Source organism: Balaenoptera physalus, assembly GCF_965194825.1.
Source record: "Balaenoptera physalus genome assembly, chromosome: X".
In the NCBI taxonomy this organism is placed as follows: domain Eukaryota; kingdom Metazoa; phylum Chordata; class Mammalia; order Artiodactyla; family Balaenopteridae; genus Balaenoptera; species Balaenoptera physalus.
Window position 1 is genome coordinate 117,656,840 of NC_138903.1, and position 13,940 is coordinate 117,670,779.

Below are 13,940 nucleotides of genomic sequence, written 5' to 3' on the forward strand. Positions count from 1 at the left end.
GATCCTTTCTTGTCCCTTCCAGCTTCTGGTAGCCCCAGGCATTCCTTGACTTGTGGCTGCATCACTCCAATCTCTGCCTCCATCTTCACATGGCCTTCCTCCCTCCGTGTCTGTGTGTGTCTTCACATGACATTCTCTCTGTGTATGTGTCTATGTCCAAATTTCCCTCTTCTTATAAGGACACCAGTCATATTGGATTAGGGCCCACCCAAATGACATTAGTTAAACTTGATTATATCTGCAAAGATCCTATTTCCAAATAAGGTCACATTCACACGTACCCAGGGCTACGGCCTCAACATATCTTTTTGAGGGACACAAATTAACCCATAACAGGAACCATCTCTGAAATCCAATCCATTTGAGAACACGAAGTGGAGTGCCATTCCCTGTAATGCTTCAGCCCAGTATAACAACTCTCTGTCCTTCTGACTCACTCTTGGTTGGTGTGCCAACAAATAAGGAAGGAAAATGGGAGAACATGCTCAGCGCCATTGAAATAGGCTTCAGACATAATTTTCAAGTGATCACAAGCTATTCATGTAACCATTACATACAGGACGATAATAGAGAGCAGTCACAGTTGCAAGTCTCTTGCCCCTGCATTCCCTCATAGAATTCTCATAATTAGGATATAAATAGATTTGCCACCATTTGACAAATGGCGAGCATGAGACCCAGAGAGGTAAAGTAACTTCCACAGGTCACACAGCTACTGCTAGTAAATTCCATGCAGGCCAGGATCGTGTCTCTGAAGCACAGAGCCTAGCCCCATGGTAAGCACTCAGTAAATATTTATGGGCTGAATGAGTGAACAAATGACAAAATCTGGGCCAATAGCTCTGGTCCTCAGTTCCTGATCCATTGCTCTGTTCACTGTACCTCACAAAAGAGTATAGACTAAGGTGTGGTCCCAAGGCAATGACTGGAATATAGATGTGACTGGGTCAATTTCAGATTCTTCTGCTATATTTGATAACCTTCTGAATTCTGTGGTAATAAGCGTGTCGGTCTGGAATTTTTTCATGCTTCACACCTGATAAACTGATCAAAAAGCCATTTTGCCAAGTACATAGTCCCTGACTTTATTTTTTTTTTCACTTGCTACGTCCCTAGGCTAGCATTTATTTATTTTTTATTTATTTATTTATTTTTAACATCTTTATTGGAGTATAATGGCTTTACAATGGTGTGTTAGTTTCTGCTTTATAACAAAGTGAATCAGCTATACATATACATATATCCCCATATCTCCTCCCTCTTGCGTCTCCCTCCCACCCTCCCTATCCCACCCCTCTAGGTGGTCACAAAGCACCGAGCTGATCTCCCTGTGCTATGCGGCTGCTTCCCACTAGCTATCTATTTTACATTTGGTAGTGTATATATGTCCATGCCACTCTCTCACTTCGTCTCAGCTTATCCTTCCCCCTCCCTGGGTCCTCAAGTCCATTCTCTATATCTGCATCTTTATTCCTGTCCTGCCCCTAGGTTCTTCAGAACATTTTTTTTCCTTTTTTTTTTAGATTCCATATATATGTGTTAGCATACGGTATTCGTTTTTCTCTTTCTGACTTACTTCACTCTGTATGACAGACTCTAGGTCCATCCACCTCACTACAAATAACTCAATTTCGTTTCTTTTTATGGCTGAGTAATATTCCATTGTATATATGTGCCACATCTTCTTTATCCATTCATCTGTCGATGGACACTTAGGTTGCTTCCATGTCCTGGCTATTGTAAATAGTGCTGCAGTGAACATTGGGGTGCATGTGTCTTTTTGAATTATGGTTTTCTCAGGGTATATGCCCAGTAGTGGGATTGCTGGGTCGTATGGTAGTTCTATTTTTAGTTTTTTAAGGAACCTCCATACTGTTCTCCATAGTGGCTGTATCAATTTACATTCCCACCAAGAGTGTAAGAGGGTTCCCTTTCCTCCACACCCTCTCCAGCATTTATTATTTCTAGAGTTTTTGATGATGTCCATTCTGACCGGTGTGAGGTGATACCGCATTGTAGTTTTGATTTGCATTTCTCTAATGATTAGCGATGTTGGGCATCCTTTCATGTGTTTGTCGGCAATCTGTTTATCTTCTTTGGAGAAATGTCTGTTTAGGTCTTCTGCCCATTTTTGGATTGGGTTGTTTGTTTTTCTGATATTGATCTGCATGAGCTGCTTGTATATTCTGGAGATTAATCCTTTGTCAGTTGCTTCATTTGCAAATATTTTTTCCCATTGTGAGGGTTGTCTTTTCGTCTTGTTTATGGTTTCCTTTGCTGTGCAAAAGCTATTAAGTCTCATTAGGTCCCATTTGTTTATTTTTGTTTTTATTTCCCTTTCTCTGGGAGGTGGGTCAAAAAGGATCTTGCTGTGATTTATGCCATAGAGTGTTCTGTGTATGTTTTCATCTAAGAGGTTTAGACTGTCTGGCCTTACATTTTTATTTATTTATTTATTTATTTATTTATTTATTTATTTATTTATTTATTTATTTATGGCTGTGTTGGGTCTTCATTTCTGTGCGAGGGCTTTGTCTAGTTGCAGCAAGTGGGGGCCACTCTTCATCGCGGTGCATGGGCCTCTTACTATTGCGGCCTCTCTTGTTGCAGAGCACAGGCTCCAGACGCGCAGGCTCAGCATTTGTGGCTCACGGGCCTAGTCGCTCCGCGGCATGTGGGATCTTCCCAGACCAGGGCTCGAACCCGTGTCCCCTGCATTGGCAGGCAGATTCTCAACCACTGCGCCACCAGGGAAGCCCTGGCCTTACATTTAGGTCTTTAATCCATTTTGAGTTTATTTGTGTGTGTGGTGTTAGGGAGTGTTCTAATTTCATTCTTTTACATGTAGCTGTCCAGTTTTCCCAGCACCACTTATTGAAGAGGCTATCTTTTCTCCATCATATATTCTTGCCTCCTTTATCAAAAATAAGGTGACCATATGTGCGTGGGTTTAACTCTGGGCTTTCTATCCTGTTCCATTGATCTATATTTCTGTTTTTGTTCCAGTACCATACTGCCTTGATTACTGTAGCTTTGTAGTATAGTCTGAAGTCAGGGAGCCTGATTCCTCCAGGTCCGTTTTTCTTCCTCAAGATTGCTTTGGCTATTCGGGGTCTTTTGTGTTTCCATACAAATTGTGAAATTTTTTGTTCTAATTCTGTGAAAAATGCCATTGGTAATTTGATAGGGATTGCATTGAATCTGTAGATTGCTTTAGGTAGTAGAGTCATTTTCACAATGTTGATTCTCCCAATCCAAGAACATGGTATATCTCTCCATCTGCTTGTATCATCTTTAATTTCTTTCATCAGTGTCTTATAGTTTTCTGCATACAGATCTTTGGTCTCCTTAGGTAGGTTTATTCCTAGGTATTTTATTATTTTTGTTGCAATGGTAAATGGGAGTGTTTCCTTAATTTTTCTTTCATATTTTTCATCATTAGTGTATAGGAATGCAAGAGATTTCTGTGCATTAATTTTGTATCCTGCTACTTTACCAAATTCATTGATTAGCTCTAGGAGTTTTCTGGTAGAGTCTTTAGGATTCTCTACGTATAGTATCATGTCATCTGCAAACAGTGACAGCTTTACTTCTTCTTTTCCAATTTGGATTCCTTTTATTTCTTTTTCTTCTCTGATTGCTGTGGCTAAAACTTCCAAAACTATTTTGAATAATAGTGGTGAGAGTGGGCAACCTTGTCTTGTTCCTGATCTTAGTGGAAATGGTTTCAGTTTTTCACCATTGAGAACGATGTTTGCTGTGGGTTTGTCATATATGGCCTTTATTATGTTGAGGTAAGTTCCCTCTATGCCTACTTTCTGGAGGGTTTTTATCATAAATGGGTGTTGAATTTTGTCAAAATCTTTTTCTGCATCTATTGAGATGATCATATGGTTTTTCTCCTTCAGTTTGTTAATATGGTTTATCACATTGATTGATTTGCGTATATTGAAGTATCCTTGCATTCCTGGGATAAAGCCCACTTGATCATGGTGTATGCTCCTTTTAATGTGCTGTTGGATTCTGTTTGCTAGTATTTTGTTGAGGATTTTTACATCTATCTTCATCAGTGAAATTGGCCTGTAGTTTTCTTTCTTTGTGACATGTTTGTCTGGTTTTGGTATCAGGGTGATGGTGGCCTCATACAATGAGTTTGGGAGTGTTCCTCCCTCTGCTGTATTTTGGAAGAGTTTGAGAAGGATAGGTGTTAGCTCTTCTCTAAGTGTTTGATAGAATTCGCCTGTGAAGCCATCTGGTCCAGGGCTTTTGTTGTTGGAAGATTTTTAATCACAGTTTCAATTTCAGTGCTTGTGATTGGTCTGTTTATATTTTCTATTTCTTCCTGGTTCAGTCTCAGAAGGTTGTGCTTTTCTAAGAATTTGTGCATTTCTTCCAGGTTGTCCATTTTATTGGCATATAGTTGCTTGTAGTAATCTCTCATGGTCCTTTGTATTTCTGTAGTGTCAGTTGTTACTTCTCCTTTTTCATTTCTAATTCTATTGATTTGAGTCTTCTCCCTTTTTTTCTTGATGAGTCTGGCTAATGGTTAATCAATTTTCTTCATCTTCTCAAAGTACCAGCTTTTAGTTTTATTGATCTTTGCTATCATTTCCTTCATTTCTTTTTTTAATATATTTTTTTAAATTAATTTATTTTTGGCTGTGTTGGGTCTTTGTTGCTATGCACAGGCTTTCTCTAGTTGCAGTGAGCGGGAGCTACTCTTCGTTGCGGTGTGCAGGCTTCTCATTGCGGTGGCTTCACTTGTTACGAAGCATGGGCTCTAGGCAGGCGGGCTTCAGTAGTTGTGGCACACAGGCTCAGTAGTTTTGGCTCGCGGGCTCTAGAGCGCAGGCTCAGTAGTTGTGGTGCACGGACTTAGTTGCTCTGCAGCATGTGGGATCTTCCCGGACCAGGGCTTGAACCCGTGTCCCCTGCCTTGGCAGGTGGATTCTTAACCACTGCGCCACCAGGGAAGCCCTTCATTTCTTTTCATTTATTTCTGATCTGATCTTTGTGATTTCTTTCCTTCTGCTAACTTTGGGGGTTTTTTTGTTCTTCTTTCTCTAATTGCTTTAGGTGTAAGGTTAGGTTGTTTATTTGAGATTTTTCTTGTTTCTTGAGGTAGGATTGTATTGCTATACTGACTCTAATTTTACTTGAGGTACATAATATTCATCTAAAATTATATTTGCACTAAAGGTGGGCCTTATCACATGGACAGTTTTACTATAACAATGTATCAGGGAAGTAAAGAATTCAGCATGTTACTTTCATATCTTTGAAATGGAATGTTGATACACCTGAAAAATATAATACTGTAAGTCAACTATAACTCGATTAAAAAATATAATTTTTTTAAAAAGAAAGTGAAAAAAAACCCAAAACCAAGTAAAACAGAAATGAAATGTTGATGTTCCCTTATGCCCATTTCTGGGTCTCCATCAGTAGTATCACTGAGCCAGCTGGGAAGGCACCATTTAGCCTAGCCAATAGGGACTCATTAACAGTGTACTCAACCCGATGCTAGGTACAGGGGGAGAAAGAACAGAAAGAAGCTCTCTCAAGGAGCTTCCATTCTAGTGGGTAATGTGGCGTCCACACTGAAAACAATGAGCAGAGCAAAGAGGAGGCTAACATTTGCTAGGCACCTACTAGGTGCCAGACACTTTACAAACCCTTAAGTCAGGTATTAGCCCCATTTGCCCCATCTGCAAACTGAGAGGCAGAGAAGTTAAGAGAACTTGCCCAAGATCACACAAATAATAAGCAGTAGAACTAGGATTTGAACCCAGGCCCCTATGACTCAAAATAAGAGAATAATATGAGACAGCTTATAGTCATGTGCTCTGGGTCAGATGAGATGGATTGAAGAAGTTTCAGAGAGATGCATGGAATCTATGAAGGCCAAGCTGGGGCCTCTGGCAGATAGAGTGTGTCAGGAAGCTGACAGCCCGTGGCAGGTGCTCCCATCCCAAACCCCTTTATAACCTGCCCGTTACAACCACCTGTTCCCACTGAAGGGCTCAGGCTCTGTCCACCTCCGCTTCTGATGGACTTGGGGAGGTGGGGAAGGAAGCTGGTTCACATTTCTACATTTGACTCCAACGGCCCCCTCTCTGAGGCTAGTTGAACTGTTTACCTTTCAAGTGCCTGACCTCCTGGGGCAATTTCTCTACGCTTCTCAACACCAGAAGCACAGAGGAGCTGAGAGGAGCCTCTCTGCTTTATCACAGGACCCCAGACCCTCCTGACCTGTCCTCTCCCTCCTGCCTACCCTTATGCTTCTATTCACATGCAAGACATGACAGGAATTTAACATGTTTCTGCTTTTTTTCCATTTCAGAGAGAAGAGCTGGCTTAGTCAGACATAGAAACTCCCCGTCTGTGTCTGCTCAAGGCATTACCAACCGAATAGCTCCATCTGAAACATCAGACCTGTAGATTAAAATTAAAAAAGGGAAGATGCATTCTCTGACATTTTTCCCCAGTGAAGAAATTAAGATGGAAAAGGAAAAGTTTGTTCCTAAGTCTGTAGTTCTAATCCTCAAGAGTGAAGGAGTTATGGTGTGTGGGGTAGGGTTCTCTTAAAAGAAAAATTGTGTAAATGAAGTGTTTTGTAGGGCACTTAAAAGAAATGCAGGATTGTGCTTGATGTTTCTTAACTTTTTATTTTGAAATAATTATAGACTCATAGGAAGTTCCCCTTTACTCCGTCTCCCCCAATGATTACATTGCACATAATTATAGTACCATATAAAGGCCATAAAGTTGACATAGGTACAATGTGTGTGTATAGTTCTACGCCATTTTATTACATGTATAGATTCATGGAACCACCACCGCAATCAAGACACAAAACTATTCTGTCACCACAAAGATCTCTCTGGTGTGCCCCTTTATAGTCACACCTACCCTGTCCCCCTCCACCATCCCTAACCTCTGGTAACCATTAATTTGTTCTCCATCTCTATAACTTTGTACTTTAAAAAGTACAGTTTCTGTAAGAAAATGGATTGGCACCTCTAGTTTTCACCGAATTTCAGGCCTGAAGGAGTAACTTCTCCAGCCCAGTCTCCCATCCCATGCCCAAATTCTGTCTACGACATCTCTTCCAAGTGTCCAGCCAGCCCCTATGACATGCAAACCAGAATGTTCTCCAGGATTTTAGGAGTGTTGAGGTATTTGATATAAATATTTAGACCAAGGACATTGTTTCTTTCCATAAATTTATTCAGTAGTTAGCAAAACTCTTACCTTTAGATTAAATATTACAAAATGCCCTCTCACCTGCTGATTTTTCCCATCACACACTGCCCTGTCCCAAACAAACATCTCCTTTTTCCATTCCTTTTACGTAATGAGAGGGAAGAGATGCGGGAAGCCTGGAAGGCTCACAGAAAATTCCAGAATTCATTCCTTAACTACAGATTAGTCTGGCTCCCAGCAACTGGGGCCTTTCAAATGTATGTGGTTCATGTGTGGAATTTATTTCTTGGGCTGATTGTGTGTTATCTACATGGTATCTACAAGGGTCATTCTGTTAGATAATCCGAACTGGAGCCCAACTCCCCAGGACTCCCTTGTGGGGAAGAGAGCTTTATGGGGCACCCTATAGCCTGTTGTAAGAACATCAGAAAATAATGACTCAAAGTCATGGTAAAACTGGAAGGGGCTAGCAGAAGCGAAGCTATGGGGGTTCCCCCACCTCCTCTCCCCTGGACTATTTTGAAATCTTTTCACGAGCTTAACTCGCTCTTCACGTCACAAAGAGCGCTGTGCTCTCCTCAACTGGATAGCAGCACATATACAGAATCAGACTCAGACCCATTAGGACGTGCCCTTTAGAATAAATTCAAACTAATGGCTCCCTCCATAGCCAGCCCCAGAAGTAGGAGTGGGGAAGGCATCTGACTTTGGCCCGGGAGACACTGAAGTCTACTGAATGCCCTCTTCTTGAAGTTGGAACAACAGTGCCCCAGCTCCCTACTTTCTGAGTAGGAGCCCCTGCCTTCCAGAATATTCCTGACTTCCCCTTAGGTGGGGAGAGTATGAGCAGTGAGGAAAGGAAGGACAGAATGCAGCTAGCTTTGTGCCCCACCCCAAGTGCCATTCCTCTGGGTCCACATCACAGCTTGCAACCCAAAGGCCTTCAGTACTCGTGTCTCAGTGTCTTCCCCCTCACCAAATAACCCATGGGTGTAACTTGTAATTTCCAAAGTGAAAAGGTATTTCCAACTAATTTAATAATCCTGACACGTTCTCAGCTGCCTTTTAGTTTTTTTAGGGGGTAGTATTGTGGCTACTCTTGTGCTATCTTTTTCTTCAGCCTGTGGTAAGTGGAAAGAAGTGAGGGCCGGCTCACGATCAGGATGCTGGTCTTGGCTGTGCCCCTTCCTTGCTGGAGGGCAATTAACTTCAACTGTCAGAGCCTCTGCTTCCTCATCTGCACAAGAGGGATAAATAATAACTGCCCTCCTAACCTTACAAAGGTGCTCATTTAGATAAACAGATCTTAGAAATGTCTTTGTGAAATTTTCAGAGGGAAAATATAGTGATAAAAATATTCAAATACAGTATTAAAATACTATTTAAAATCTTCTTCAATGTTTAGAAAAACATTCTTAAAATAACTTTCATAAGTCATCTATTTTACCTTAGGTGGCTTTATTTGGGCCTCTTTTGACTAAATTCTTAGTATTGTTCATTATATTTTTTATCATGAGGGCAAGGTTGGCCGTAAAATGTTATGAAATCTATTAGAATGTGGGATTAAAAAAAAAAAAGAATGTGGGATAAAGTGATCCAAATAGGTATTTACAAGGCAGAGAAGATACACTAGGAATTTGATTTCATGCACGTAGACAGTTAGCTTTGTTGAGCCAGTGGGTTTACTGTTTTTCAGTAGGAATACTGTTTTACAACAGCAGGTTGCGTCCAGGTCATTTGGTTGTAAAGTAGAAAGTCAATCATAAGCCCTGCGGCCCCCTCTCACCAGGCCAGTTTGTGCGCCTCTTCACCTAGTCTTTTTTTGTTGAGGACAGATTGCCCTGAACTAGATCCCTGGGGCTTTGAACTGAGAACTTCATCAGGTTTCTGCTAGAGGCTAATTAATCATCAGATCGGCTCATTGCAAAAGCAAGCAGCCATGCTGATCCCCTGAGTCATTAGGGCAGCAGAAAGAGTAGGAAACGGCCTAATCTCCTCCTAGGATTAGAGGGAGAAGTTCCTAAGATCTAATGAGTTTCTGCTAAACTTGGGGTGTGCTCCCAGAATTATGCTTTTTCTCTACCTTCTCCTGTAATATTCCTTTCAAAATGCTACCCAGAACACAAAGGGTCCCACTGCATTGCCCAGCAGTGCTCAGCAATTTCAGGCTCCCTTCTCAGTATAAGCAGAGCTGTAGGCTAAAACTGCCCAGCTGGTTGGAAAGTGAAACCTGCCTTTCCTGCCTATATGATGTCAAACTGGCCTGACGGATTTTTAAAAATGCATTTACCAGTGATGTGAGTCTATAGCACATCTTCTCTCTGTTCTGGGAAAGCGTATGGTTTGCAGTTTGGTTCATATTTGGGTCAACAGACACTGTCAAGGGGGACTAACTTTGATAATTGCTCCAGTTTCTTTTTTCCTGACCTCTGACTGCTCTGAGATATTTAGCTGTCTACACGATTCCATAATAACTGGTTGAAAAGTGAAAAAGTCTTTCAGTGGAGCAAGTGACTGCGTGCATAATAGCAAACTGTTTGGTTTTCTGTTGTTGTTGCCGTCATCATCGCTGTCGTCGTCACTGTCGTCATCATCTGCCAGGATGACTGGTTGGTCCTCTGTTGTGTAAACACATACTACCATCTCCTTTTCTTTTTCCACTGAGTTAACCCAAAAGTGAGCCCCCTAGGTGGGAGGCAGCATGCTCTAAGCGGTAAAATCATAAACTCTGAAGCCGGACAAATCTAAGTTTAGCTGTGGAGACCTTGAAAAGGCCAAATAATATCTCTGAGCTTTAGTTATCTCATCTATAAATTGGGCATGATAGTATCTGCCTTGAGGAGTTGTTGCAGGATTGTTGGGATGCTATTTTAAGTGTCTACCCTGGACCAGGGAGTCGGTGCTTCTTAACTTTCAAGTCACAGATCACCTGGGGGATCTTGCTAAACTGCTGACCCTGATTCCGTAGGCCTGAGATGGGGCCGGAGAGTCTTCACTGCCAGTGGGCTCCAGGGGATGCCCATGCTGCTGGTCTACCGACCACACTTGGAGTAGCGAGGGTCTAGATAACATTTGCAAAGTACCTAGCACAGTTAGTGCTTAATACATGGTCACTCCAAAATAATTCAATCACTCACTTAACTGAGAAGAAACCCTTTTTCCACAAAAGTAATACCAGTCTGCCTATAGCTCCATTCTCACAGCCTTTGCAAAATACCTCATTGGGATTGGCCATGGTTGGTAATTTCTGAAAGCAGGTGATGGGTAAATGGGAGGGGTTCATTATACTATTCTCTCTGCTTCTGTACATGTTTGACATTTTCCATAACAAGGTTTTTAAGTTAAAAAGGATTTTTAGGGCAGTGATACTATTCTATATGATACTATCTATATGATACTACTATAATGGTTGATACATGGCATTATGCATTTGTCCAAACCCATAGAACATACGACAAGAGTGAATCCTATTGTAAGCTCTGGACTTTGCTTGATAATGATGTGTCAGTGTAGGTTCCTCCATTATAACAAATGCACCTCTGTGGGATGTGGATGGTGCAGGAGGCTATGCACGTGTTGGGGGTTAGGACAGGGGTATATGAGAAGTCTCTGTACTTTTTGCTCAATTTTGCTGTGAACCCAAAACTGCTCTAAATAACAAAGTCTATTAAGAAAAGCCCACAAACAAACAGCCTGCAAAGAGTAGAAGACACAGGTAACCTAGTACAGTGATTAGCTCCAAAACATGTTCATTAGGGGAGAGAGGGAGCTTTCGTTTCAATTTCCCCAAATAAATCCATTCCTAACCTCGTCTGCCGTGACTTGTGATTGTGCAAAAGTAATTTACCCATCCCTCCCAGGGTTTAGCACATTTTTTCCCTTTAACATCATCACAGTTCACACTTCATTTTGTCAAGAGAGGTTTTGCGTTGTTTTTCTCTACCTTGGTGCACTAAAATCTGTCTATATCCTCGTGAAATCATTTCATTTATTCTTTTCACTTTATTGAATGAGGGCTTTCCCCCATCCTGAACTGTCCAGCTTGTGTGTTCATCAAGTCAGTGATTCACAAAGCAATCTCCCAGCTAATTGGAAAATGCATTTAGTGAGCTGGACATTCCCCATCATCATCTTCCTTGAACTGGGCCCCATTTTTATTAGGTACTGAGTTGACATAGCTCAGGGTAGGTGCCACTTTAATTTTTTGGACATAGTTAGATTAACTAAGTGACAGGGGCAAATTAGAAACTAAATGAACAAAATAAAGGAAACAGCCAGCTTGAGTTTAGTCCAGTATCCTAATTGATTCTTCTTTTTCTCTGCCTGTGGCTTACTTCAAGGGTCTTTGACGTGGTAACTGGACAAGGTCTCATCCCAGTGGCCCATAGCTGGGTCAACTCTTTGTTATTTTGTTTGGTATTTAATCCCGGAGAGTAATGTTCTGCTCTGGTATGTTGTTTAATCACTTCAAGATTACAGGTGTAGCAAATATTTTCCTAATGAAATAATCACTAACTTGACATTCTGCTGCTGGGATAATACAGCGAGACTCCCTCCATTTGAATCTCCTAGTGTAGCTACACGGTCCCAAGCACTCCCCTACCTGCAATTTCCTTTAGGTCTATTTTAAATTGTTCCTTTTAGGCCTGTTCTCTCAAAATGTCAGGGCTTTAGGTGCTACTTGAAATCTTCAATCTCTTTTATAATAGCAAAGTTTTGAAACCTCAGAGTTCTGTTTCCATGTTCATGTTGAAACCCTGTAGGTGTCTCCTCAGCAGCTGCTATATAGTCTTTCTACTTAATTGTTCGGTGAATGAAAACGTCGAGGAGACACTCGTTTCCAGAATCCCTACTAGAAACCTGAAGCTTTACACGCTGACTTTGTATAACTCCTTCTGAAGTGAATTTGAGTGGCAGAATTGTGCAGGCCTAACGATTTCGAGGCGGCAGAAACACCTACAGTGACAGATAATTACAACTATTGCCATGCCTCTTGCTGTGCGTTTCCTGTCTGCTAGCTGCCTTCAAGATGAATCATATTCATTTTCACGATGACAACTTCTTTACCATGTCCCTGATTAAATTCTGTAATGCCAGTGGCCCCTTGGCAAGCTTGGTTCCTTCCTCACTAGCCTGTGTTCAGCCCCTTTAAACATGGCAGAAAAGAAGTTTTCTTCATGGTAGACAGGAAATAACGGCACACACAATCACAGTCTCAAATATCTCCCTGGAAATCGTTTCAAAACAACTCACCTCACCTCGTGGCACATTTATCCTTGCCTTTTCTTGTGAACCCCGCTACTCTTTGTGTATGAGTCAGCCCACCGTTTAAGACCAGTTCAGGCCTCTCCAGCTCCTACAGCATTTGTGGAGTGTGCCAGGCACTTCAGCACTGAATTGGATCAAAGGCTATTTGAGGTGCCACCACACACTCAGATGTGGACCGCAAATCTACACAGTGCAGACACACAGTGTACGATCACTTGCCGGTCACCCAGTTCTTGTTGATTGTATCGTGTCAAAACGCGGCAGGTTTGAATTAAAGAGGAGAACGTAAGTGAATTGAATCAAGTAATCTCTAAAAGGGAAAAATCCAACCGGTTTATGATTCTGGGGATCTACTTTGAAAACTCATTTGGGGCAGTCCTTTTACAAAACTGGGGGAGACATTGGTTATGAATTTAGTCTTTTCATATGAAATACTGTTACTGAGTCATCCAGAATTAACCCCTTCCAAGATTATAAAGGAATTAATTCTCCCATTCTGTTGTCTAGCACCTTGATGGTTTCATCTTTTTACATTTAAATTTTTGATCCATTTGGAGTTTATCCTGGTGGAATGCATCAATCCAACTTCAATTTTTTTTCTAGATGGCTATCCAGTTTTCATGCCATTTATTGACCAGTATATTTTTTTCTCCACTGTTTGCAGATGACACCTTTATCTAAATTCCTGGATATATTTGGGTCTATTTCTGTACTCCAATTCTTTTCCATTGGTTTGTTCACAGGCCAATGGCACATTATGGGAATTATTGGAGTTATATAAAAGTTTTAATTTCTGGAAAAATTTCTCCCTTTACTCTTCAAGTTTTCCTAGCTATGCTATTTCTTCATATGAACTCTAGAGTCAACCTGTCTAGGTAAAAAAAAAAAAAAAAAAAAAACCAAAACTTTGTGGTATTCTTTTTGGGATCATGTTAAATTTACGTAACTTAGAAAGATAGGAAATCTTTATGATGTTAAGACTACACATCCCAGATGTCTTTCCATTTGTTCAGGTCTAGTTTTGTGTTTCCCAGGAGTGTTTTATTTTATTTTCTTTTTTTTAAGGAGTGTTTTAGTTTCCCTTATAAAAGTTTTGGGACTTTAAGTTTAAACCTAGGTTTTTTAAATTTAATTTTTTTGCTCTTGTAAATGGACTATTCTCTACGTTATATCTTCTAACTGGTGTTTGTATGCATGTGCGTATCTATGATTTGTTACCTTGGAGTGGGGTTTTCTAACTATGATTCAAAATCCAGAAGTCATAAAAGACTCATAAATTCAACGACTCCAGAATAAGTTTTGCATGGTAAAGACACCATAAGCAAAGTCAAAGAAAAATGATAAACTGAAAAGAAATATTTGCAACTCATATCACAAAGAGCTCCTACAAGCCAATAAGGAAAAAAACCACCCACCCACCAGAAAGCAGGGGGTGGGGGACCAAAGATGCGAATAAGCTCTATGAA

The 13,940-nt window shown here is 40.9% G+C and overlaps 1 protein-coding gene across 3 annotated transcripts in view; it reads left to right on the plus strand.

The window, feature by feature from the left end:
• The window catches only part of LOC309652019 (PABIR family member 1-like), a 62,027-nt gene extending 55,375 nt beyond the window's left edge, over window positions 1-6,652 (plus strand). For all 3 annotated transcript variants that reach the window (XM_082445473.1, XM_082445472.1, XM_082445471.1), the window contains one exon: window positions 6,344-6,652. In XM_082445473.1, the coding sequence (XP_082301599.1) occupies window position 6,344 (1 nt within the window). In that variant the 3' untranslated portion in view covers window positions 6,345-6,652. The remainder of the gene's footprint in view (window positions 1-6,343) is intronic.
• Window positions 6,653-13,940: the final 7,288 nt, after the last annotated feature.